Source organism: Ceratotherium simum, chromosome 26 (genome assembly GCF_057802395.1).
Source record: "Ceratotherium simum simum isolate JZ-2026a chromosome 26, ASM5780239v1, whole genome shotgun sequence".
NCBI classification, from domain to species: Eukaryota; Metazoa; Chordata; class Mammalia; order Perissodactyla; family Rhinocerotidae; genus Ceratotherium; species Ceratotherium simum.
Genome location: NC_141925.1, coordinates 19,830,181 through 19,856,892, shown reverse-complemented (window position 1 = coordinate 19,856,892; position 26,712 = coordinate 19,830,181). Strand labels below are relative to the sequence as shown.

Here is a 26,712-nt window from a genome sequence, read left to right as displayed (position 1 = left end):
AATCACCAGATCTAGGTGAACCCCTGGATACAGCCATGCCTGAAATCCCTGGACTTTTATTACATGCACCAATGAATTCCCTTTTTTTAGCTTAAGTCAGTTCAAATTAACTTTGGCCAACAAGCTGGCAAAAGGAGCCAGATAACAATCATTGCTCTGCCTGCCCCAGAGCATCAGATGAGACAATAAATATGAAAGCCCTGGGCTCCTGACCACTGGCAGCAAGAGGATGAGGCTGGAGTCTCACCTTTGTCACTTACTAGAATAGTGATCCTGGGGACCTTATTTCACCTCTCTGAGTCTCAATTTACTTACTTGTAAAATGAGACGATAATATTTCTCAGTGGTTATGAGAATTAAACGAAATAAGACTTATAAAGTACATGGCCTGGTGCCTGGCATGCGGTGTGTGTTTGTTTGATACAATGTAGCCATTGTTTAACAACAACAACAACAAATGATCATTTGTGTGGTGACAACTACTGCTAATAATAAAGTTGCAGTCATCATAGTAAGAATGGTAAGCACCAAGAACTGTGACTCAAGCCTGCAAGCTCGCCCGGGCCCTCCCCACTCACTCCCTAGCAGTGCTGCCTTTGGCCGGAGCGGCAGCAAGTCCATGGCACTGCCTTCCTCCACAGGTGCCACCGTGGGCACTTAATGGGAGGCCAGCTTGTTTGCCTTTCAGGCCAAGAACCCAGGTGTTCCAGACCAGCAGGGCTGGGCCCTGGGGTGTCCAGGCTCTAAAACCAGAGCTCCTTCACCTCTGGGGGCCGGCCGATGACAGCAGGGCCCATTCTTCTTTGGTAACAGCTCCCGATCTCTCTTTGGGCAGCCACTAGGGTTGCCATATTCAGCTATTAAAAACACAGGCTGCTCAGTTACATGTAAATTTCAGAAAAACAACGAATGATTTATTAATACAATATGTCCCCATATATTACATGGACATACTTCTACTAAAAAATAAATTTATTGTTTATCTGAAGTTCCTACTTAACTTGGCGGCCTGTATTTTATCCGGCATCCCTAGGAGCCGCGTCCCCACCATCCTCGGAACATGTGATTCTGCTGGGGGCCAATTGGCCTCAGGGATGGGCAGGGTCTGACCAATCGGAGCAGCCTACCCACTGGTCATGCTGATTGGTTCAGAGACAAGCATGTGACCCAATCAGTGACCAATGAGAGTCAGCCTGGGAACTTGCTGTGATAATTAGGACAGAGGTGCTCTCCTCTAGCTGTGGTTGCTGAGCTGGAGAGAGGGAGCCTGGAGTTGCCTGCGGCCTTTTTTGCTGCAATGTAAGGAGAGCCTGCCTGGGAAAGCAGAGAGAGACCGAGACATCTTTTGAGCTGCTTGAGAATTTTTCCTTCCCTTCCTCCCTCCCTGTCTTTCTCTCCCTCTCTGTTCTTGTAACGCAAAGAAGTTAAGTTGGGTGGCATTGAAAAAGTCATAAGGCCACTGCATTAGGGACAACTTGAAGGGGACTTTAAAAATCACCTGCTTGGGGGCCTTTCCTCTCAAGCCAGTACAGATGCATCAGGGCACGCCGGCCGCCCAGTCCGACAAAGAACCAGGCTCGACTTCGTGTTTTCTAGTTTTATTTTCTAGAACAAAACGTGCCACCTGGCAGGCGCCCCACCCCCCATGCCTGACGCTCTTCCAACGCTCCACGACCGCCACCCTCACCAAGCCCGTTCACAGAGGGCAGCCAGGGCCAGGAAGGAGAAGACCGCTGATTCCACGGACAGACAGCACGGCGGGCCCGTCTGTTCACCTCTGGAGCAGGCGGTGACTGGCATTGGGAGGGAAGTGGCCTGCTCCCAGGGGCGGGAGTTCCGGGGTCTCTGGAGCCTGGCTGGGGACACCCTAGGCCAAGGATCAGGTCGGGTTGGGGATGTGGGCAGGAACCAAATGAGTACACAGTTCCCACATCCGTACCAGCACATCCGTACCAGCACCGTGACCCTACGGCGCCCTCGGCCTGGGACCGGCCAGGAGCTGCTGGTCTCTCCGTAGAGGGTCACAGACTCCGGCCTTGGTCAACTATCGTCCCGGCCCTTTGGAGAGGACACCATAAAATGAGGCCTTGGGGAATGATCTCGCTTCTCAGGTCCAAGTTCTTGGGCTGCCCAGGGTGGGCAGGAGCAGGGTCTAGATGGCATCGCCCTCATTGTCAGACTCGATGACGTCCAGTGGCTGCAGGCGCAGGGAGTCGTAGTTGGGGGGTGGGGTGCCCGGGATGGGCACGGGCTGCTCCTCAGGGTAGGTATCGGTGTTGGGGTGGTGGCTGACCACGTCAGGCTGGAAGCCAAAGTTGGTGTGGGCCTCCACCAGCTCAGACACAGTGGGAGGTGGGCCAGCATAGCGAGCCTGGGCCCGCCTCTGCCGCAGGCTCTTGGAGAGAGCCACCAGCTTGATGATGGTGATCCACACAAAGTCGATGATGATCTCTCCAAACTCGATGAGGCACAGCACCGAGCCCCCCATCCAGAAGCCAAACTGGCCGCCCAGATTGGAGAGCAGCCAGACAATCTGTGGGGAGCAGTGGGCTGAGGGCCTAGTAGGGGCTGGGGGTCAGGCCACAGATTCCTGTCTCAACCCCAGCCTCACACTTTCCTGTGGGGCGGGTTGTTGGCTGGGAAGGGGGAAAGGGTGACTATCTCGGCCCAGGGAAACAATTTGGCACTGCTTTAGGGGTCTTCCTAATTCCTCTGTTGGGCTGGAGGCCTCCCCACCCTCAGGGTGCAGGGCAGAGGGGTGGCAGGGCAGGGCTGAGGTGTCAGGAGCCCCCAGACTCACGTTATTGGCCGCCGATTCCTCAATGGTGCGATAGTTGAATTCTTGGAAGTAGATGTTGAGCTTGACAACTCCCTTCCTGCAAGAGGCAGCAAGAAGGGCTGGTGCCCTCTCCCCGACACACACACACGCACACACACAGGAAAGGCAGCCAAGGGGCCGCCCCAGCCCTCCTGTGGCTCAAGCTTCTCACATGCCCACTCCCATGAGGGGTGAGGTCTGAGCAAGAGCCAACAATGCTGCCCTTCCTGGCTCCTCTGGGCCTTGAGGCCACAAATGGCATCTCTGCCTAGCACCCATCTGGTGGGCCCCTTTCTGAACCAGCTTCCTAAAGGATACTCTGACCCAAGACAGACTGAGGATTGGCTCTGAGCTCCCCTCTCCCACCCCCAGGGTGGCCCAGCCCATATGCAAGAGGCTGTTCACCTCTGGAGCAGGCGGTGACTGGCATTGGGAGGGAAGTGGCCTGCTCCCAGGGGCGGGAGTTCCGGGGTCTCTGGAGCCTGGCTGGGGACATCCTAGTCCTAAGTCCTAAACCTTGCCTCTCTGTCAGGGGCCGTGGGGCAGAGAAGGGTGGCTGAATGGGCTTCCTCTTTACATCTGATCCTCAGAAAGGCTATGATCTCTCAGACCTCCAGGTTTCTGCCTGGATACCTTTGTCTCTTCTTATTTATCTGAACAGATCCTTTTCTTCCTTGGAGGGTTAGCTCAAGTGCCACCTCCCTATACAGACCTCCCTTATGTCCCAGGCAGACAGAGGCCCCTTCTCTGCTGTGCTTCTACAGGGAGGGCCTTGTACAGACTCTCATCACCATAAGCCTTGTTTGCATATCTCTGTCGTCTAGACTCGAGCTTCCTGATAGTTTGGACTTTGTGTGTTTCCTGTGCTGAATGCATATTTGTGTTGAGTGGATGGAGGATGGGTGAGTGGAAGAATGGAAGGATGGAAAATGGATGGATGGATGGGTGGATAGGATGAGTGACGGATGGATGCATGGGTGGATAGATGGATAGGGAGAAGAATGGAAGGATGAGTGATGGATGGATGCATGAGTGGATAGATGGATAGGGAGAAGAATGGAAGGATGAGTGATGGATGGATGCATGGGTGGATAGATGGATAGGGAGAAGAATGGAAGGATGGATGACGGATGGGTGGATGGGTGGATGAGTGAGTGGGTGGATGAACAGGTGACAGACAGAGGAACAGGCTCTCCTTTAGGAAGCAGCAGACTCTGAGTCCCCCTGGCTGGCCTCTCTCTCACTCCCAGTGCTTCCTCCCCCAGGCTTCCTCCTGGATCTGAGCAGTGTCTGAATAGCTGCCCTATGTCCAAACCCCTGCCCTGAGGCTCTGGTTCCTCCCCTTTTCTGCCTTCCCCAGCCCTGCCCAGACTCCAGGCTCACCTGCTCAAGGTGATATTAGTGCTTTGGTCCCGCTCCTGAGACAAGACATGGAAAATCCAGTCCTGGAAACCAAGAAGGCAGCTGAAAAAAAATGATGCCTGCAGCATTCCCTCCTGATCATGGGCCCTACTACCTCTGGGAGGCAGAGACCATAGCCCCATATCTTCCTGAAGCCCCCTGGGGACCATGTGTTGGCACAGGGAGGAGGGGAAAGGTGCACACTGTGGCTGCTATTGTGGAGAGAAGGCCTCCCCCGGAGGCCCAGCCATCCCGTGCCAGCTGTCTCCCACCTCAGGCCTCTGCACCTGCTGTCTCTCTGCCCGGATCCTCCTCCCCAGCTCTGCCCAGGCTGGCTCAGCCCCATCCTCTGGTTTTAACTCAAATGTCTCCTTTTCAGGGAGGTCTTCCCTGATCACCCTGTCTAACGTGGTTTCCCCGGTGACTCTCTCATCATCCAGGTTACTTCCTACACAGCCATTATCACACTGTGAAATGATCTTATTTCTGTATATTGTCTGTCTCTCCCACGAAAACGTAAGCTCCGTAAGGGCAAAGGACTATGTCCGTCTCGTTCACTGCTGGGCCCCCAGCACAGTGCCTGGGGGGACACTGGTGGAAGGAGGAAGGGAGGGAGGGAGCACCTTCTCCAAAGTCCCAAACGGCCTGCAGACCTATGCCCACAGCTGCCCCCAGCCCAATGGTGGGCGGCCAGGAGCTTGGCCACTCCACCGTCTCACCTCGGAGGACTCGGAAGGCCAGTCGGCCATGGAGATGGTCATCTTGTACTGCGTGTCACTGGAAGAGAGAAGGCAGCCCTGTGGCTGTCCCTGCCAGCACGGCCCCTGCACGCCCCCGCCTGCCGCCACGCCCCCCGAGTCTCTGTGCTCACACTCACTTGCAGGACTCCTTGCACAAGTTGATGCAGGTCTCCCTCTGGGCCACGTTTATGCGCAGGTCTGAGTAGCAATAGGCTGAGCAGGAGAGAGGTGGTGTGGGGGAGGAGACTTTGATCAGGGGATTCTAGGAGCTTGCCTCTCCCCTTTGAGCCTCTGGCTGCCCTCTGCCCTCCTGGCCCTGGGCCACCTTGTCCTGTGGTTAGGTTGTGGGGGGAGTTATCTCTCGCATTGAGATAACTGCCCCCATCCCTCCCCTCCATCTCCAGCCATTGTGCCCGGCCCTCTTCCCAAACATCCCAGACTCAGCCCAGCAGGATCAGGCAGCCTTCCCTCTGCCTGTCATCCCCATTCCTCGCCGGGGAAGGGGTGATGGGGTCACGTAGAAGGGATGGGTGGTTGGAAGGGAGAATGGTTCCCTTCCTGTCTACACATTTTGTTGGTTTTCAGAGGCGGTGGGACTCTCTCTGCCACCCACATCCGTCAGTGTTTGGACTCCAGGCCACCAGGGCTCCAGGCCTGGACACCAGCTTGGTGTGAGCCCAGCAGGAGCTTCTGCCCCTGTGGCATCAGGTCTTAAGCCCTCAGAGGCCACTTCACTCTTTCCTCCCACCCCAGCACCCCACAGAGAGACCAGGTGAGCCCACACAGACCCAGACACTCGTGCTGAGGCTAATACACATGGCCTTGTGCGTGCATGCACACACACGTGCACACACACCAACGTGCACAAACGCAGACATGGAAGCAATCCGTGTCCGTGCACAGACACACATGCAGACACGCACGGCAGTCCCGAGTGCTCCTGTGCATTGACACAAACCCACAAATGCCCTTTCACACGTGCACGTGAAAACGTAAATGCTCACACACGCGTGCACTCTCCAGCAGCCGCACACCCAGGCTCACGCACATGTGGGCGTTTACGTGGCACAGAGACACTGCCTAGGAGGACAAATTCACTCTCGCACATGCACATTTCGAGTGTGCATTTCACGGACTGGAGGAGGGGGGGGTGCCGGAGGGGGGTGCTGTGGACCGTGGACGGCACATCCCTGGGCCCTGCTCAGGGCATGGAGCTCCGCCCCCTCCTTCATGGTCGGAGCCTTTGGGGGCAGTGGCCCAGCTGGCCAGGGCACCGATGCCAGGGTTCTGCACTCACCCCAGTCTGGGAAGTCCTGGTTGTTGCAGTGTTTCTCCCCAGGGGGCAGCGGGTACAGGTAGTGGCCGCAGCTGCAGTTACGGATCATTTGGTCTTGGAAGCAGGAGTGGATACAGGCCTGGGGGAGAGGACACAGACATGGCTGGTGATGGGGCCCAGGGAGGTTCACGTCCAGGCCAGGGAGCTGGGGGCGCCAGGGGCAGTGCCCCTCCCACTAGGAAGTGGTGGTGAGGTGGCCGAGCTGCGCCCACTGACCCCGCAGTCGGGGTGCGGCTGTCCTTCCCCGTCCCTGGCCCCCGTGGAGGGACTTAGGCCTGAACCCAGCACCCCAGCTCTCTGAGGATGGCCCCCACCACCCTTCAGACCTGGGGCCCCATAGGTGACATGGGGATGGGGGGCTTGTTCCAAACACTAAAGCCATCACTGAGATAGCTCCTGTTACAAGGCTGCCAGCAGCCTTCCGAGCCCTTTACACAGAAGGCCCCAGAAGGGCAGTCTTGAGGAAGCCAGGCAGGCTTGCTCTGTGCTCCTCCTTCCTGGAGGGAAACACTCAGGGAGAGGAAGGAGATCTTTGATGCTCAGAGCCGACAGAGGAGGAAGTGAGCAGAATGTCCCCTGGTGGGAGGGGGAGGGCGAGAGTGGCCTCAGGCCCCCCAGGGGTGTGATGAATGTGATGACTCTCTACTCAGACTGGGGTTGCAGGTCATTCCAACCTGGTTTCAGTCCACTCGGAAAGGAGCTATGTGTCCCGGGCCGGTTATTAACCTCTGAGCCTCAGTTTACTCATGTCGCACCCGTCCCGTAAGGTCAGGAGGTTCGGCTCGGCATGTGGCACTCAGTAAGCGCTCGGGGAGTGGAAGCGGCTGTTAGTCATGCCTCTCCGTCTGTCCAGTTTGCTAAGTCCTGACTACGGGGGACTCCTCGCTCCAACCCTTGCCTGCTCTCTCCACCTCTCTCAGTCCTGCCCCACCCGGCCCGTCCTCAGCTCCCAGCAGCCAAGGAGCCACGAGCTTCTCTCCCACTCCTCCTTCCCAGGCTCACATGTCCCGTCCTTCTGTCCTCCCCGACAAACCCGTGGGCTCCCTGCCACTGGCGGGTGAAATGGCACAGCCCAAGGAGCAGATCTGGGGTGGGGTGGGAGGGTCTGTGTCTTCCATTCTTGCAGAACTCACTGTCTCACCCGGAAGGCAGAAGTCCTCTCCAGGCGCCAAGACTGAGCCTGGGGATGGGGCAGGACGGGCTCCGACAGAGCACCTGACCAGGGCCTGGGTGTTTGCCAAGGTCTCAGCCAGAGTGGCTACTGCACTGGACGAAGCAAAACTGAGGTTTTTCTGGATGGAGGTCCCTAGGGCTGGGGCCCGATGCCTCTGTGGCCTCCCTCTCCATGCTCCGACTACGCTGCGCTGCCTTGTCTGTCTGTCTGTCCCTCCAGAGGATCGGAAGATTCCCCGCGTTCTCCATCGCAGGCAGAAGCCCCTCCAGACAGGAGGTGGCCAAACCAGCCGGGTCAGAGTGTGGGGTAGATGGGGTCAGCTGGACGGGGCGGGCAGGCGGGTGGGCACGGAGGAAGGTGGATTTCCTGTGACTAAGGCAAAGGGAAAACCACGCCATGCTCGGGGCTCTCAGATGCGGAGGCAGGCACTAGGCAGCCCCCGTGTTATGCAGACTGGGCTGGGAGAGGAAGTGTCAGCCAGTGGTCACTTCTGTCACTTTTGCAAAGATTCAGACTGTCTTCTCCACTGGGGCCAGGTCTGGGGACAGCCTTCCTGGGCTGACCCTGGAGAGCAGGGCAAGAGGGAAGCCCGCAGCTCCAGGGGATGGAGGCCAGATACAAAGAGGGACTTCTCAGGTACGTTAATGAGGCATTCAGCCTGGGGGCTGTAAATCCCTATTCCTCATTCCTAATAATAGTATCCATATCTCAGGGTGTTGTGAGAATTACATGAGTCAATATATGTAAAGCACTTGGACCAGTGCCTACCCAGCCCATGATAAGCCTGCTATTATCAGTACATTAATAATTGCTAACAATAACTAATAATTATTGTTAGTGTAGTATTGCCTCGGGGGGGTATTGAAAGAATCAAATGATAATGTAACACAAGCAAGCCCTTAGCACAGTGTCTCACACATATAAGGGTTCTTCTTGGGAGACCCCAAGTGAGACCCTATAATCCTGAGCATCCCCAAGGGCACACCTGCCGAGTGAGAACCTAGGGACTGGGCTGGCTCCGTAGCCCCAAGGACACCCTGTGGTCACAAAATCCAGCAGAGCCAGCCTTGCGGGGATCAGCTCTCCCAGAGACCTGAAGCGTCAGGTCAGGTTGACATGGACGGGCCCAAGGGTCACGAGGCCTGCACCATGTTCCCACCTGGATGGAGTAGGTTGTGTTGTAGTCACTGTAGAGGTTTGGGATGGGGACGTCAGAGCCATTCTTGGTGCACTGGCTGTAGGGCTCGCCCTTGCGCTCCAGCCTGTCCTGTATCCAGAGAGGTGGCTCGTGGGGGCCCCTGGTCCCCTCTAGGAAGCCCCTTCTGGACCCCCATCCCATCAAGCATGTGGGTCTAGGGGATGCTGAAAGGGGTTGGAGAGCTGTAGGCCCCAGCAGGTGCCAGAGGGTGCTCATCTTCCCCCACAGCGTGGCCGCCTTGGTGGGTTCCAGCCAGAAGCAAGGCAGCAGTGAACCGAGGGGGAGGGCCAGGTCTTGAGGAGGCCCGGACCCCTTCCTCTCAGACCGTGGGAGGTCGGTCCTGGGCAGGTGGGCCTCCACCCTCAGTCTCCCTCAGGCTGCCCTTGGGCTGCGGCCATACCACCAGCACCCCGATGGACGTCTCGGTCCCCGACATGGCGTAGATGCCTTCCTCTTTGATGAAGGGGTACGACCTCTGCTCGTGAAGCAGCAGCCGGGCACCGGCTGTGGACGTGAGGAAGGGCACGTAGTCTTCCTGGCCTATGTCCAGGATCAGCTTCAGGCCTGTGGGGAAGGTGAGGCCAAGGGCTGCCTGAACGCGCTCCCCAAGGCTGAGGGGAGACCCACCACCCACTTGTCCAAGCTCCCCGAAGCCAAGCGGCCTCCAGGGCCTGCCCAGCAAGCTGGCTCCACTTGGCGAAAATCCAGACTTCTTGCCTTCTCCAAGGCCCCCATCCTAGTCCAAGCCACCACTGTGTCTGACTTGGGCCCCTCTCTCCTCCCATAATCTCTTTTCCACATGGCAGGTAGATCTAGGGGTACAGCAGAGCCCCACCTCAAATCACAGGGGTCCTGATTCTCTCCATTCAGTCCCTCTTAGCTTCCATGCTCCTTCCTGCTGCTGGGCCTTCACCAATGTTGTTCCCTCGAGAATGCTGCTCCCTCACTCTGGAATGCTGACCTCGCTGTCACCCTTCACCTAGAAACTCCTGCTCTTTCTTCACATCTCAGCCCAAGTGTCACTTCCTCCAGAAGCCTTCCCTGACTACCTAGACTAGGCCTCAGGGTCTTTGTTATATGCTCTCCTAGCTCTGGAACTTTCCTTACCAGTACCTGCCTCACTCGTGTGATTCTTCTTTGTCTGTCCTCCTTCCCCACTCGACTGTTCCCTTCTTGAGGGCAGAGACCAGATCCAATATTTTATGCACCACAGGACCATGCAGGTGGTTAGGACAATAAGGGGAGCATTTATTGAGCACTTGCTGCTTGCTGAGTGCTAGACTAAGTGCTTTATTATACATGGTCTCACTGGTGCTCACAAGAGCAATGGTACTACTATTATCCCCATTTTATGGATGAGGAAATGGAGGCACAGAGAGGCCAGGGGACTTGTGCGAAGTCAGCCAGCAAGGAGGTGAAGTTGCTGGGGTTCTAATACAGGCAGCCGGCTCCTTGATCCTAATCCCCCTCCTGTAACGTGAGTGACCAGCATTTCTGTGATACACACTGTTTTCAGGGGCACAGAGACTGGGTGAAGGGCGGTCAGTCCACCCCTGCCTCTCTGGACCAACAGCCCTGATAGTTACTGAATGACAACCCGCCTCTTGGTGGCTGGGGAGGTCAGAACCTGAGGGGGAAGGATTTGCTCCCACATGTGCCTGGCTTGCAGCCCGAAAGCCGCAGCCGTCCTGAGTCTGCCAGCCTCTCCCCCAAGACAGGCCGAGGCAGCGCCTCTGGCATCACCACCTCTCACTTCCTGACTTCTGTTCGCTCCTTGGCCCTCTCTCTTCTCTCTCAAGAACCACATAGCAACGAGGCTGAGGAAGGACTCTGTCCCGTGCTGACTGTGTGAACTTGGGCGAGTTCTGTACGACTTCTCAGAAAATCTGGCACAGAGCGAGCATCTACCACCAGCCAGGTGCTGCGCTAAGCGGTTTACCCGCACTCCGTCCCAATGACTCAGCGAGGTGTACGCTGGATGCTATGCTACTATAGACTATCTTTGAGTGGGGAAACCAAGGCTTCCAGAAGTTGGGTCTTGACTCAGCCTTTCGCAGAGGGTAAATGGTGGAGCTGAGATCACACCCAGGCACAGAAGCCTGAGCTCTCGACCACTAGGCTGTCCTGCCGCTGAATCCTCGCATTGCTCATCAGCAGGGTGGAGGCACCAGTCCCTGCCCAAGATTGATGAGCGTTGGGTGAGGGATGGCTGAGGGGCTCCTGGCCGCCCTCCTGTGCAGGCGTCGTCTCACCCAGGTCCTGCCCCTCAATGGTTGATGGAAATTTGGTCTTTCGGCCCTAGGTGGTGGGGAGTTCAAAGCCTTAAGGCTGTGGCCCCAGGAGGAACCAAGACTTACCAAACTCAGCTCCGGGGTTGGCTGAAGGGAGCGCCTTCTCTGTCATGCCCCAGTTGAAGATGTAACAGTTGCCGTAATCAGGGTGGAAGATGGACGTGAAGTTCCTAAAAGAAACACCATCAGCTGGGGGGCAGGGCCCACCCCACCCGCTGCCTGCCCGGACAGTCTGCTGTCCAGGGCTCGTGGCAGAGGGAGCTGGCAGCTGCTCCCCGCCCTTCACTTACTGCTCAGAGAGGATCAGGAAGCGAGAGGGGAGCAATAGGTCATTCCATCCAGCCCCCTGCATCCGTGCACAAGCCAGAGAGGAGATTCCCAGACTCCCTTGGGAAGGAGGGCCGCAAGTAGTCTCTCTGGGGTCGGGGCTCAGGCTCTCTGCTTAGCCATGAATTACGAGAAATACATTTCTTTGATGTTTTCATCTGTCTCATCTACAAGGTCTTATAAGACCATGTAGTGGGTTGAATGGTGGCCCCAAAAGAGATATGTCCACATCCTAACCCCAGGGACCTTGTGTATGTGACCTTATTTGGAAAAAGGGTCTTTGCAGATGTCATTAAGGGTCCTGAGATGAGGTTATCCTGGCTTATCCAGGTGGGCCCTAAATCCAATCACAAGTGTCCTTAGAAGAGACAGAAGAGGAGACACATACAGAGGAGACGGCCACGCGAAGACAGAAGCAGAGATGGGAGGGATGCAGACACAGGCCAAGGAACACGTGGGCCCACCAGAAGCTGGGAGAGGCGAGGAAGGATTCTCCCCTAGTGCCTTTGGAGCGAGCCCAGGCCTGCTGACACCTTGATTTGGGACTTCTGGCCTCCTCTGTGAAAGAATACATTTCTGTTGTTTTAAGCCACTCAGTTTGTGGTACTTAGTTATAGCAGCCACAGGAAACTAACACAGATCACAAGAGAGGGCGGGGCCAGGCCAGGCAGTGAGTGGTCGAAGGAGCCGGCAGACTCCAGACAGGTGGGCTTGTGGGAACCTGGGGACTCAGGTAAAGAGGGAAGTGGACTGAGAGGGAGGGTGAGGGAGGGAGGGGAATCAGGGTGGGGTGGAAGCACAGGCCAAGGAAAGAGAGAGCTTCAAAATGAGGCATGAAGAGCCTTGTGTGAGATTCTCTCTTATGTCCTGGAAATACTTCCTAAGGAAATAATTCAACAATAAGAAACGTTTCCATAAAGATGTGCATACAAGTAGCAACAGCATAGTGTAGTTTCAAAGAATTCAGTTAAAAATTTTTTTTTATATGAAACATTTCAAACACAAAAAAGTAGAGAAAACAAAGCCCACCACCAGCTTCAACAACCATCACCCCACAGCCAGTTGTGTTTCATCTCTGCCCGCCCCCCACCCTCCCTTCCATATCATTTTGAAGCAAATCTCAGATGTCATAATTTTATTTGTAAACATTTCCATATGTATCTCTAAAAGAACTCAAAAAATAATGCTATTACCATGTTAAAAATAATTAACCAAAATTCCTTAATATTATTAAACATTCAGTTCAAAGTTCCAGTTGTCTCATAAATGTCAATTTCATTTTTACAATTTATTTGTTTAAATCAGGATCCAAATGATGTTAACATGGGATTAGTTAGTCTCTTAAGTCTCTTTTAACCTATGGCTCCCTCCGTCTGACTTTTTTTTTCCTTGCAATATAGCTGTAAAAAGAGTTCTGGTTTGATCCAGCTAATAACTGAAGAGGCACTGATACAATTAGTGGATCACCATTTTGCATGTCCGACGAATGAATGACTTTGGGCAGCAGGCACCAGTGGTGACCAACGCTGTGTGTCTTCCATGCAAGGAAGTGGGCTTGCCAAAGAAAAAAAAATCAGCCCTGAACAGGATGGAGCATCTGTCTCCAACTACCATTTACAGGAAACACTGGAGACAGAAGAACAGGTTCAAAGACACCACAGAAAGTCAATCTCCAAACTCCAGACCTTGGGGAACTCTAGAGGATAAACACTCCAATTTCTTCAACAAATAAACTGTGAAAGAGGGAAAGGGAGGCAACCTATAGGTTAAAAGGAACTTCAAAGACTTGGTTATAATCACAGTGTGCAGACTTTAATTGGATCCTGATTCAAACAAGCAAACAAAAAAATGACATTTACAAGTGTGAACACAACTGGATAGTTGAGGATATTGAGGAATTATTGTTAATTCTTTTTCAGGTGGGATAATGGTATTGTGGTTCTGTTAAAAAAAGTCTTTCTCTTTTACAGATACATTCTGAACTCTTTACACATGAACGAGTGTGGTGTCTGGGATTTGCTGCAGAGTAAATAGCACAGGAGGGGAAGCGAGTCATGGTTGTTGGACCTGGGTGGTGAGTCCCTGTGAGTTCATCATACTCTGTTCTGTCTCTCTGCATGTTCTCAAGTCTCCACAAGAACTAGCTTTAAAAATGTCTTTGGATGTTTTTATATTGTTTTTCTTATTTTATTAAAAAAGGGGAGGAAAGGGGCTAAGTGCATCCAATGCTCTGGAAACATCAGCTGAAATGCAGTCTTGTCCCCTGAGCCTTATATTTCACAACGACATGTGCTGAGCAACTCTTACAGGGCCATGCCCCTGCAGACTATTTCTGTATACATTCTCTCATTTAATCCTCAAAACAACCCCATGAGGTCAGCTGCCATTGGTCCCTGTGTTCAGATCAGGAGGCCACTCTATCTTTCGCCTCACGCTCTGCACCAGCAGAAGGAGGGGGATCTAGGGCAGGCTGTGAAATCCCATCTGGGAACTGACCCCGTCACACAGATTTGAGCTGCTTCCTCAGCCTCTGAGCTTTGGTTTCCCCAACAGTGGAAGGGAAATCAGGAGCAAACCACATTTCTTCACCCAAAAATGTTTATTGAGGCCAGAAAGACAGCCCTGGAAGCTCAGCGGCGTGGCAGAGGGCATGGAGCAGCATCACAGCAATTCTCTCCTTCCAAAGTGTGTCTCTGGCCTGTCCACTCTCTCCATCTCTGAGGCTCCCACCCTGGTCTGAGCCACCAGCCCCCGGGGCCTGGATTCCTGCAGGAGCCTCTGCTCCCACTCTTGCTCTCTCACAATCTTCCGCCTGCACAGCGGTCAGGGCGATTGTTTAAATTGTGACTCAGTCCACAGCATGCCCCTGCTTAGAACCTTCTAGAAGATCCTTGCTGCTCACAGAATAAAATGCTAACTCTCTACTTTGGCCTTATCTCCCCTGTTTGTTACACTCCAGCGAAACTCCAACATATTTCCAAATTCAAGGCCCTGATGCCCACTACTCCTTGTGCCTGGAATATGCTCTGACCAGTTCTTCAAATCACTGGTCTCTCCTCGTCCCTCAGGTTTCATCTGCTCTGAGACCTCCCCTGACCTCCCGATGCAAAGTCACTTGCCTACCCAGTTCCTCGATCGTTTCTACCTGCTAGTCCCTTGATAGCAGCCATCAGAATCTGAAATCATCTTCTCTATTGAATTGCTTGCTTATCAGCTCCTCCTGCTTTAGAATGTAAGCCCAGTGCGGGCAGGGGTCTTGTCTGTCTTTGGGGAGAAAGAACTTGGAGGCTAAGAGCCCGAGCCTGGGAGCCGGCCTGCTTGAATTCAAATCCTGGCTCTGTCATTTACTAGCTGGTGAGCTAGCGGAAGTTAATGCACCTCTCTGTGCCTCGTCTTCCCCTCCTGTAACACTGGGGTAATAACAGCCCCCACTCAAAAGGACTGAGATGAGGGCTGGATGCCAAACACACTGAAGCACTCAACAGAGTGGCTGCCACCACTCACCGCTCTGTCCTCAGAGCCTGGCACCCAGCAGACAGACACTCAGTAAATATTTGTTGGATAAATTATAATATGTGATAAGAGCATCAAGAGAGATAAGCACGGAGGAGCGACACCTAATTCCCCTGGGAGTGGGGTGTGGGGAGTGGGTCAAGGAAGGGTTCTTGGAGGAGGTGAGGCCTGAGCTAGACTCTAAGAGGTAGTGAACCTAGGGGGTGGGGAAGGGAAAGGGCACACGGGCAGGTGGTGAGGCACAGGCAAAGGCCCGGAGGGAGGAAACAGCTCCGGGCGGGCGCTGTGGAGTCTGCACTCTGTGTGGAATCAGGGCTGTGGCCACAAGGAAGGAACAGAGCGGAGCAAACCAGCTCGAGCAGGGCGCTGCTCTAGAAGGAGAGACCCGCCCGAGAGGCGCGGGGACGCTGTGTTCCCGAGAAACTGTCTGGGACATCTGCAGCCCAGGAGCAGGAGGCTGCTCAGGGTGTGGCCCCATCCCTCCTGCCCGGGTCTGCACTCCTGGTCTCCCGTGTGTGCCAACTATTTGCTCCTTGATAATGCTCTTTACCCAGAGAGGCTGCTCCCAAGGCATTTCCCTCCAGAAACCTTTCCTGGGACAGGGGCCAGGCATGCAGACAGAGACCAGCCAGCCTCCAGAAAAGACCGGGAAATAGAGCATCCTAGCAGGAAGCAGTATAACAACAGTGGTACTGTGTGGTAGGGGTCAGGGAAGGCTTCCCAGGGCAGAAACTAGCTAGCCAATCCCTGAGGCAATAATAATATTAATAATGCTTATCTATGCCCAGATCTTGGTTTCTAAATACCATTCTCCAACAAAAGGAACAGGGCTCCTCAGAGAAATGGTCCATTCCAGGGCTGGGGCATCTTGTAGTGCCAGAAAGTAAGGAAGTGCTCAAAAAAATAAATAAATAGATGGGGACATGTCAAGGGGACACAGGAGCCAACTGAAGGAGCACCCAGTGGCCAAGGCTGGAAGAATCTGAGTAAGAAAATAAATAATGTGGTATTGGATTACAACCCAAATACACACGAGTCCACACTGGTGTAAAGAAAGGATCGAATAAATAAACAAGTGGAGATGAGACAAATCCTCCTTCCAGAAGAATTCCAAACAGTATATATGCCCCTCTTTAGGAGGGCTGAAGCTCAGCCCCTCTCTCCCAAAGACCCCCGCCCCCCTGAGTACAGGCTGGACTTAGAGACCAGTTCCACCACACAGAGCACGGGGAGGGGAAGAGGTCACCTGACCACAGAACCTCACCAGGTGAGGAAGGGCAACGTCGTGGGCGTGTCGTGTGGTTACCGTGACCCCCGATACGATGTGATGAGGAGGGCCCCTCACTTCGGTATATTCTTCCCCCGAACCCACGCCTCCAGTTGAGAAAAACAAGGGAGGACTTTCTATAAAACACCTGACCAGTGCTCTGAAACTGTCACAGTCATCCTTTTAAAACACCGGCGTCTGAGCAGTTGCCGCAGCCCAGAGGAGACTAAGCAGACAGGATAACTAAGTGCCGTGTGGTCTCCTGGATGGAGTCTTGGAACAGGAAAAGGTCGCCGGGAAAAACAGATGAAATCTGAATAAGTGTTTAGTTAACAGTAATGTGCCGATGTTGGTTGCTTAGCGTTGACAAATGACCACAGCGACGGAAGATGTTAACAACAGGGAAACTGCGTGAGGGGGGTAAAGAAACTCTGTGTGCTATCTTTGCAACTGTCCTATAAATCTAAAATTATTCCACAACTAAAAGTTGATTTTTAAAGTTCTCATATAATTCTTACCCTGTGCTAGCCAAGTAAGCACTGTTCTAAGTACTTTATCTACATTAACTCATTTAATCCCCATGAGAGCCCTGTGAGGTCATTTCACTGTCCCCACTTTCCAGACAGGAAAACTGAGGCCCAGAGAGGCTAAGTAGCGTGCCCAAGAGCACACAGAGCTGCCATTCACATTCAGGCGGCTTGGTGTCGGGTCCAAATGTGGCTCATATTTTCCTAAGACAGCAGCTGCTGTCTTGAGCAGTTGCCATGTGCAAGGGTGAGAGGATAAAGTCAGACAGAGTGTGAGGAAGCTGGTGTTTGGAGCTCAGCGTTGGGAGGGCAGAGAGGCGCATGTCCTCCGTGTCCTCTGGCACCGTGTTTGAGGTTGACTCAAGGAGGCGGGTGACCAGTTGGCTGTGGGAGTGAAGAGAGCACAGAGACTGATGGACTGAGGTTTCTGTGCCAAGTGGCCGGTGCGCCTTCCGCTCAGGCCTGCTGAGGGCTGGAGCAACAGGCTTGGGAGAGGTGGGTGGGGAGGGGAGGTGATGCTCTCGATTTCTGATGAGGTGGTATAGAGTCACATGGGACGGGCCTGGCCCGGACTGCCAGCTCTGCCACTCACCAGCTGACCTCAGAGACATTGCTTAACATCTCTGGGCCTCGGTTGCATCATATAAAATGGGGTGAAGTAATAGTATCTTTCTCATGGGCTTGTTGCCAGGGTTAAACTAATTTTATATATGTAGACTGCTAAGAACAACGCCTGGCACATCAGAAGGGCTCAATAAATGCTAGCAGTATTATTAAATAATGAGTTCCTTGTCAAATGTGGGTTTAATGATGGTAACAGCTGATTGAGCCCAGCACTATTGTCAGCCCCTCATGCATATTAACTCATTTAATATTCAAAATAACCCTGTAGGAGAGTGTCTTGACATGAGTACAGCCGTGTTTGGCCGCTCCATTGACCTACAGCCACCAGCACAAAAAGAAATATAAAAGCTGCTTTCTGCGTGGTGGGAACTGGCCCTTCTCCCACGGAGAGAGTTGCAAGCTGTAACATTTCAAGGCTCTTGGAGCATCGTAGCACGGGATGGACTGGCCATCTGTGCCGGGCTAAGACGATAACCAAAGAGAACAATGCACGTACACAACTACTGGGCTGGGACGTTAGCCAAGGGGCTCAGTGCACGTATGCCACTGATAACCATTTTGTGCATGGGAACGCTAGATGCTTGCTCTGTAAACTCTGTAACTGCTTATATAAACTGCTGGAGACTGAGACCCGGTGAGAGTTCCACCTGTGGAAGGGACGCCTTGCCAGGACGTGTGATCCTTGGCCAGCCGTGTCGATTGACAGGACTCTTCCCGGCAGTGGGGCGTGGATGTTGTGAGTAATTGATTTACTGTGAAGTAACTGATCTGATGTGTTCTCTTTTCGGTCAACCTGGTGTTTCTCTTTCCGGTTGATTTGTGTCATTTCCCTTCAGTCGATCTGGTGTTTCCCTTTCCTATCGATCTGATGTTTTTCCCTCTTATTATATGACCTATTCGGATCTGCTGCTATCTCAGCCGATGTGGATGTTTTCCCTTTCCAGTCGAGCTGGTGTTTTTTCCCTCTTATTATTTGACCTATTCGGATCTGTTTGCGGACTATCGCCTTTACTATCCTCTATATAATAAAATATACCTTCAGTCCATTTGTTTGGAGTGGAAAGTTTCTTTTACGTCTCCAATCAAATCCCCAAACCTCTCATAACAGAGAGACATTGTTATCACCATCTTTTAGGGAGGAAGAAGACTGAGGCACATCAAGGTTAAACTTGTTTAAGGTCACACAGCTTGTAAGATAGAGCAAGGATTGAACCCAATGGACTCACCAGAGAGCCCAGCCTTGACCCTTCACTAGACTTGCTGCCTGACCACAGCCATACCTCAGAAGCTATGTGGCTAACACTGGGTGTTTGGCTGCCCATCAACCACCAATTTCCCCTTCTCCTGCTAACAGCTCCTTGGGTTCTCTTTGCGGGATCACCCCTCACCCTCAGTCCATATGACCCAAAAGGAAAGTTCTAGAACTCACTCTGGAGGGCGCCATGTTGGCAACAGGCACACCATCCCCAATTGGTCCAGCCCAGCCCGGTGGCCTCCAGGGCTGGCACAGCCCCTGAGTAGTGGCTCAGTTTAGGGGCCGAGCTGTGTGCAGAATGCACGCCTTTGAACACTGGGGTCCCCTCAGTGGGAGAAGCGCCCACTTCAGGCACCACGGATAGGACAGCGGATCCCACTTGCCCACCTCCCTCGCACTCCAGGGCGTGCTCTCACTGAGCCGATGGGCCGTATATTTGAAGGGACAGTATCACACCTCTCTTTTAGCTGAGAGGGTCAAGGTGAACTTGTGGGCATGACACCAGTCCACTGGGTACCCCCAGCCTCACGCAGGGCTGCCAGGAGTGGTTGGGCAGGGGTGCCCTGAGCGAAGGCCCCTGGCCGAGAGAGAGGGGTTGGGATCCAGCCTGAACAAGCAGCCAAGCGGCAGCGCACAAGGCAGGACATGTCCGGTCAGCAGGGCGCCATCTTGCTGGTCTCCCACCTGCAGGGCTGGCCTTCTCTGATTCACACGATGGGCCAGGTGTGCAGCTCTGCCTGTGGGGGGCCTTGGTTCCTTGACACTACCTGCAAAATGCCTGCCCGTGTGCGCCCGTGCGTTTGGGGGACAGAGGGTCCAGGGCTGTCAGCAGATTCTCCGCAGAGCTTCCCAAAGGTTCATGAGTTGAGAGAGCTGGGCTGAGGCCACAGTCCCCAGGAGGGTGAAACCAAAAGCCTGTCACTCGTCCAAAGTGGCAAGACTCAGCAAAAAGCCCCTTATCTCCAGCAGCCTAAAGTATGAGAATTTGAAGCCCCAGACCAAGAGGACATCAGCTTCTCTGGGAAACAGGACTGGCCGAAGGCTGGGGCGGGGCCAAGGTGGTGTGGCCCCCCCCACACCTGGAGGCCTGGCCCCGAGGCCAGGGAGGGCGCCTCCCTTGCCACGTCCAGGGGAGCCTGCAGCCGTCCGCCGGCCGCCCCAGAGGCAGGACAAAGCTTGGCTCTCAGGCCCAGGCTTGGTTTGTCAGGAGCTGGGGAGGTGAAGAAGGTGGGGATCTGTGGCCCAGCTGTCAGAGAACCCAGACTTTCAGGGTCCATGTTACCCTCATTCTGTCATCCTCTCCACACTGGGGGCTGTTTGGGAAAAAGGATAGTTACAGCGAACACTTACAGGGCCCTGCTGTAAGTGCTGACCTGAGCCAACTTATTCACTCTCATCTAACTCTAGGAGGTGGGCACAGTTTTTGCCCCTGTTTTAGAGACGAGAAAACTCAGGGCCATCGAGGCTGGGGTGCCCGCCTGGGGCCCCAGCTGCTAGGTGTTGGAGGCTAACAGTGCACGGCTGCCCCTTCTCCAGCCCCCTTGCCCGGGAAGTCAGGGGACCCTGACCCATCCTCCTGGCGTGGCACGCGGCCGATGAGTGAGAGACGGGGGCACGTACAAAGGCTGGCCCTCGCTGGTGTGGTTCGGGCCCCAGGACCCCCTGTGGATCAGGCCCGGGCCAGACATCTCCTGAGAGCCCATCCTCGCTTCGCTCTGCCCTCCCTCCCTATGCCGCTTCCCTTACAGACTTGTCCTAGCGTGATTCCCTCAGTACCTCCTGGGGCCTTCAACGCATCCCTGCCTCAGGCTCTGCCTCCGGGAAACCCGAGCGGAGACACCGAGGCGCAGAATATTGTGGTGCAGAGCGGGGCTGTGAACCCGGCAGGCGGCTCTCACCTGAAGCTGCAGGGCTCCGCCCCGAACAGGCAGGCCAGGATCAGCCGCTCAGCGGGGTAGCCCATCGCCACCAGCTCCTGCCGAGGCACCTGCGAGAAGATGTTGGTGGCCTGCAGGACGTACCACTCCATCACGGCCTGGGTGGCGCTGGTGAAGTTCCGGAAGGTGCACACGGTCCCGTTGAGGCTGCACTGTGGAGGCCAAGAGGGGTTCCTGTGGGTGCGGGAGCCGCCGGCAGGGCCCCAGCCACTGCCCCCAGAGCAAGGGCAGCAAGGGCTCTGCCGGCTGCCCTGCCTCTGGCTGCACCCTGGGGCCAGTGGGGACCACGTGTACACTCTCGCTCACCGTGCTAAGGGGCTGCCCCCTCACACACAGCTGCACGGTCACAGGGAACACACACACACGCACACGTATGCCCAAGAACCCACGCACACACATACACAAGTATGTACACAGAGACAGACGCCCACTTTCTGACATCCCCAGCCCCGCGAAGTCATGGTCACAACCACGCACACACGTATCCATACTCCCCCGAAGCCCATGCACCTGGATCCCCACAGTGGCACCTCCCTTGTGCGCACGTGGGCGCGTATACAACAGACAGCCCCGCAGGACTTCTGGGGCAGCTCCCTGGGGCTGTGTGGACCATGAAGGACTCGAGTCCAAGGCTCTGCCTCCCCCTCCCCTGGGGGAAGGACCTGGGCTTTGTCAGCCTGAGCCCACCGAGGGGTGCAAGGACCCCTTTTCGCCACAGCCAGCTCACCACAAAGCCCAGGTCCCCCACAGACACAGGACAGACTTGGCCCTGATTTCTGGCCTTGGCGACTCATAATGGGCCTCCCTTCCGAAAGCCAGGAAGCCAGAGGGAGAAGCTCCTCCTGACGTTGTGGGACAGCCCTCCCGGGGCCAGCCAGGGCCCTGTTGTCAGGGCCAGTCCTGGAGGCCTCCTTGTCACCCATGAGGGAGATGACAATAATACTCAATGCCCACTCTGTTCTCAGGGCTTTATTAACCCCTTCAGTTCTCACTGCAACCCTCTGCCACCGTCATGAAGAAACTGAGGCCCACAGAGGTAAGAGAGGTTAAGTAAGGCGTGACAGCAGCAGACCGCCCGCCGCACATGCACACACACTACATGCCCACACGCACACACACACACACACACGCACACATGGGCCCGACCCTGGGAGCTGGTGCAGCACCAGCAACCAGGCTGCTTTACAGATGAGGACACAGTCACGGGAACCTGGGTAACTGCACCAAAAAGGAGTCGGGCTCTGGGTCAGAGCTGCCTCTGGGGCTCTGGAGCCTCATGCTATTTGCTGGTTTGTGTGGCAAAGTGAGGGGAGGCCCAGCCTAGGTCCCCAACAAAAGGGATCATCAGAATCACCAGACAGCCTGTGAACAATACAGATTCCTGGGCCCAGGCCCAGAACTGCCCACTTGGACTCCCCAGGAGTGGGGCCCAGGTACCTGCATAGTTACACAGCCCTCAGGGGATCCAGGCCCAGGGAACCTTCTTCCCGCCTGTGGGCTGCAGGCTCCCAGCATCCCAGCACAGGGCAGCTGCAGTGTGGCATCTGACGGTACTGCACAGCTGTGGTTTTTCACCTGCCCAATATTTATGCCCCTGTCTTTTGATAACAGATGTAATTCCTCCTTCAGGGAACCATCCCTTCCCCTTCACGAAGTCCATGTGGTCTGATGGAGGCTGACATCACCCCCAGCTCCAGGGCACATGGCCCAGGACTGGCCGATCATGAGAGCCCATTGTCCATCCCACAGTGATAGATTTAGGGGTGAGCATGTGACCCCATGAGTCAGCCCCAGGGCTTTTGCTGGGGCTACTGGGAAAGAGCAGCTCTGTTTCTGGGGAGAGTGCCGTGCTGGTGGGGTGTATATTTGGCATCGTCAGGGCCCTCTATGTGGGGAAAGCTTGCCAGAGAGTGAAGTCAACTGAGAGAAAAGCTGAGCCGAGATGGAGAGAGATCGAGTCCTGACGACAGCATTTGAACACCTGGATCCAGTCATACCTGAACCCAATGCCCCTGGACTTCTTAGTATGTGAGCCAATGAATTCCCTGTTTTGCTTAAGCTAGTTTGGGCTAGGTCACTTGCATCCAAAAGTATCTTGACTAACATACCAGCCATTTCTATTCTTCAAAGAGCTCAGCCAACATACAAAATAGGCACTGGCTTCCAGCCTGCCTTTTCCCCAGTAAGACCCAGATTATCAAAGACAAGAAACTCCCACCAGCCTCACTGGGTAGAGCCCATTGCTTGACATGTGCCCGAGGCCCACTTACCAGTCTCATGGCCACTTTGCACCCCTGGGCATTGCAGGTCCTTCCAGCTGGGCTGCTGCTTGCTGAGCCATTATGGTTGCCCCCAAAGAGGTCGAGGACCACCGGCTGGTAGGGGTTCTGCTCATCAATAAGGACCAGGGGAGTGTGGTTCCAGATGGTGAAGTTCAGGGCCCCGGTGGTATTGGCATGGCTCAGCTCGGGAGCCAGGATCCTCTCCAGAACTGCATCCATCAGTTCATCCAGGTCCCTCAGCAAATGCCTGACTTTGGAATACCTGGGTGGGGGAGAGGGCGGGTCAGGGGGGCAAGGGGCAGCTGTGGGGCAGAGCAACTACAGTCTGGGATCCCCTCCTACTCCGGGGTGGCTGCCACCACGTGTGAGAATGCCCCGCCTCTCTACCCACCCACCCACGCACCCATGTGTCAATCCACCCACCCACCCGCTAAATATTTAATGAATCCTACTATGTGCCAGGCACCATGCAAGGCACAGAGGATACAGTAGCAAATGGGACAGACTGGGTCTCTTTCCCTACGAAACTCACGTTCTCGTGAGGAAGAATCCTAAGAGCTCATGGTTATTGATCGCTGGCCATGTGCCAGGTGCCAGGTGCTGTCTGTGTCTTATTTTATTTAATCTTTGCCACAATTCTATGATCATCCCAACATATAGATAAGGAAACAGGCTCTGGGAGTTGCTCTGATTTCCCAAGTTCGCCCCACTGACGACGGACAGAGCTGAGATCAGAACCCGGGTTTGGGGCTCCAGAGGGCATGCTGTGCACAGCGGTTCTGACCTCTCCCTCCCAGGAGCGGGTAGAAGATGTAGGGAGGAGGGCAGGTCTGTGATCCCGAGGTCCTAATTCTTCAGCAGCGATTTTGGGAACAGGAGCCAGTTTCAGAAGGGAGAAGGTGGATAGGACTGTGGAGCTGGGCTCCAGAATCTTCTCTCAGCCCCTGGAGGCTCCCATATTGGACATGGTGACCAGTCAGGCTGGCAGGAATGTGTCCATACGGGGGAGCGTCCCCATCAGGCGCCATGTGGGGGCCCCGGGCCCTGCACTCCAGTCATTCCATACCCAGTTTACCCCAGAGCCTGCCCCAGAGTGTGGCCTCTGGGGCGGTGTGTGTCAGCTCTGGCTGGGGGGCGTCCTAGAGTGAAAGCATCAGACCCTGAACACAGGCCCAGGGTCTGGTACAAAGGTGCCCAGCAGCCAGGGCTGACATCGGCCTGACATTGGCCTGACCGTTACACCCACCACCTGTGTGCACACAGGAACAGGAAGATTCGGAAGGGTAGGGGGCTGCGAAGTGGGGCTGCTATTACAGCCTAGAGGGCAGCAGCTGCGGTCAAGCTTGGGAGGGTCATTGCATGGGCTCTGGGTTCGAATCCTGGCATGACACTTAATATCTGTGCAACCTCGGGCAAGTTAACCTCTCTGAGGCTCTGTTCTCTCATCTACAGAGTGGGGGGACTGAAATATGTACCCCAGAGGCTGGGAGGACTTAATGTGGTGATGCTCATAGAGCACTTGGAACAGTGATGGAACAGCATCGTTATTATAATTATTAAGGATTCTCTTGAGTAGTTCTGAGGACTCACCCAAGCAGGCAGGAGCCCTATTACTAGAAAGGAGGGACTTTCTGATAACTGGAAATGTAGTCAGGAAGTATGAATTCCCTTCCAGGACCTTCTATGGGACAAGAATGTTCTCTGTGACTCAGCTACACTGGTTCTTCTCTCAATTCCTTGAATGCACCAAGCTCTGTCTCACCCCAGGGCCTTTGCATGTGCTGTATCCTCCACTTGGGACACTCTCTTCATTCTGCCTAGTTAATGTCTACTCATTCCTTGGGGCATTTTTCTCTGACTGACCCCTTGCCTCTCCTCAACAAAGTTGAGGTCCCCTTGATTAGGGGACCTCCCCTAGTCAGTCCCCTTGACCGTGTGTCCCTGTCATAGGCCTTGCCATCAAGCAGTTAAACAGTGGCAGCTCTGGAGTCACATTGGGCCTGGGTTCAACTCTTACCGTTGCCCACTGTGAGTCTCTTGGCAAGTTCCCTCACCTCTCTGAATCTCCATTTCCTGGCCTGTGAATCAGGGCCATCACAGTAGTGCCCAGCCCTAGGGAGGCTTTGTGGATCAGAATTACACAACTTACCCAAAGAACACCCAACACACTGCCTGGCATCTCGTAGACATGCGATGCACGTTGCTATATATTTTTTTATCATCACAATTATAATTAATTAATATTTACGGGGGAAAAAGATTAACGTCTGTTTTCTCTGGTGGGCTGTGAAGAGGGCGGGGTTTGTTTTATTCACTAATGTGGTTGGTCCCAGTGCCTGGCAGACAGTAGGTGCTCAAGAAATGAATCAAGAATTAGGCACCGGCGTGCCTGAAGGCAGGGCCCACCAGATATGTTCATGCTCTCGTTAACCCTAGAAAGTTCATGAATTTTGAATCTTACTGGCTGCAAAGGGGTGAAAGCAAAGAGAGAAAGAGAGAGAAGGAGAAAGAAGAGAAGGAGAGGAAGGAGGGAAGAGGGGGAGAAAGAGAGAGGGAGCCCGGGGAGGAAGGAGGGAAGGGAAACGAGGAGAAGCGGCCCGCGGAGGCCGCCGCGCCCGGGGACCACCTACTGGAAGGGGCTGGCGTTGCAGATGGTGATGGCCGGGAAGTCCATGGTCTTGAAGCCCACGGAGAGGGAGACGCTGACCTCCCAGCTCAGGTAGGTCCTGATGAAGACGCCCCACTGCCAGCAGACGAGGGCGGCGAAGAGCAGGGTGAGCACGAACCACAGGGCCTTCTTCTTGGGCCCCTCGCAGATGATGCGCTTGGGGCCGTGCGTGTTGGTGTTGTCGCAGTACCACACCAGCAGCTCCTTGTACGTGTAGCCGGGGCCCTTCTGCAGCCGGTGCAGGCACTTCAGCAGGTACTTCTTCACGTGCATCGTGGCGCCTGCCACACGGAAACACACGGGACAGCCGCGACATCAGCCTCGCGTCCGAGGGTGTCTCAGTCATGGCCAGAGCGGGGGCACTGGAGACGGCAGACCGGGCTGCACATCCCAGCCCCCCGCCCCTCCCTTCCTGCCACCTATCACACATCCATCCACACAGACAAAAAGCATTTATCGAGTGCCTACTGTACACCACGCCCTGAATGAGTCCCTCTGGACTCAATGATGAGCAAAACCGACACGGTTTCTGCCCTCTAGGAATTTCCAGCCTAGCGGAAGAGTTACTTAAGCTCTCAATTCCTTAGGTGCTCCACCTGTAAAACGGGGATAATTATACCTAATTTATCGGATTGCTGAGAGGGTGAAATTAGGTGATGCATAAAAAGTGCTAAGTGCAGTGCCCAGCACAGATGACGAGCTCAATCTGTTAGTTGCCGTCATGACAAGCTGTTAGTGGGTGAGACAGATGTTGATCAAATAACCCATCAAAGATGCATGGTTCCCAAACATGGGAGGAAGGATTGGAGCCTGTGTTCTGAGGTCCCAGAGGCAGTAAAGAGTGGTGGTGAAGAATGGGGGTGCTGCATCTGAAACGTCTAGCTTTGAATCTCGCTCTGCCTTTTTCTAACTGTGTGACTTTGAGCCCATCACTTTCTCTGTGCCTCAGTTTCCTCACCTGTAAAATGAGGATAATAGTGGCCTCCATCTCACAGGGTTGCCAGGAAGACTGAAGGAACGGGTGCAGTGTGTGGATTAGTGCCTGGCACCTCAGTGTCAGCCATGGCTATGACAAAGGGGGGGACCCACAAGTCTGAGAGTCCTGGGAGAAGCAGAGACTTAAAGGACAGCAGCGTTAATTAGGTGACAAGGAGTTGGGGGCACTCAGGTGGAGGGGACAGCAGGGGCAAAGGCTGTGAGCGGGGAGGGAGCCTGTAGAGGTGAGCAGGGCCTCGTGGCCATGATGAGGATTTGGGTTTCAATCCCGAGAGAATTGGAACCTTTGGAGGCGTGGAGGTGTGATGCCATCAAATCTGTGATCTGAAAAGAACACTCCAGCTGCTCTGTGGACATG

General features: G+C 54.6%; 1 protein-coding gene across 1 annotated transcript; it reads right to left on the bottom strand.

Annotated features, from left to right (window-relative positions):
• Positions 1 to 1,522: 1,522 nt before the first annotated feature.
• On the bottom strand, positions 1,523 to 25,632 carry SCNN1B (sodium channel epithelial 1 subunit beta). Its single transcript, XM_004442702.3, has 12 exons — positions 25,321 to 25,632; positions 22,679 to 22,952; positions 20,370 to 20,560; positions 11,025 to 11,128; positions 9,068 to 9,231; positions 8,629 to 8,736; positions 6,257 to 6,374; positions 5,097 to 5,172; positions 4,939 to 4,996; positions 4,202 to 4,263; positions 2,801 to 2,876; positions 1,523 to 2,533 (listed from the first exon to the last, which is right to left on the bottom strand). Exons 1-12 carry the CDS (start codon positions 25,629 to 25,631, stop codon positions 2,153 to 2,155), a joined length of 1,923 nt encoding a protein of 640 aa, XP_004442759.1. The 5' UTR covers position 25,632; the 3' UTR covers positions 1,523 to 2,152.
• Between the last annotated feature and the right edge of the window lie 1,080 nt (positions 25,633 to 26,712).

Coding starts and splice junctions, on each gene's coding strand:
- SCNN1B (XM_004442702.3), bottom strand. CDS start 25,631: ATGCACGTGAAGAAGTACCTGCTGAAGTGCCTGCACCGGCTGCAGAAG. Junction 8,737..9,067: donor CGTCCATCGGGGTGCTGGTG/GTATGGCCGCAG, acceptor CTCTGGATACAG/GACAGGCTGGAGCGCAAGGG. Junction 5,173..6,256: donor CCAGGACTTCCCAGACTGGG/GTGAGTGCAGAA, acceptor TCTCCTGCTCAG/CCTATTGCTACTCAGACCTG.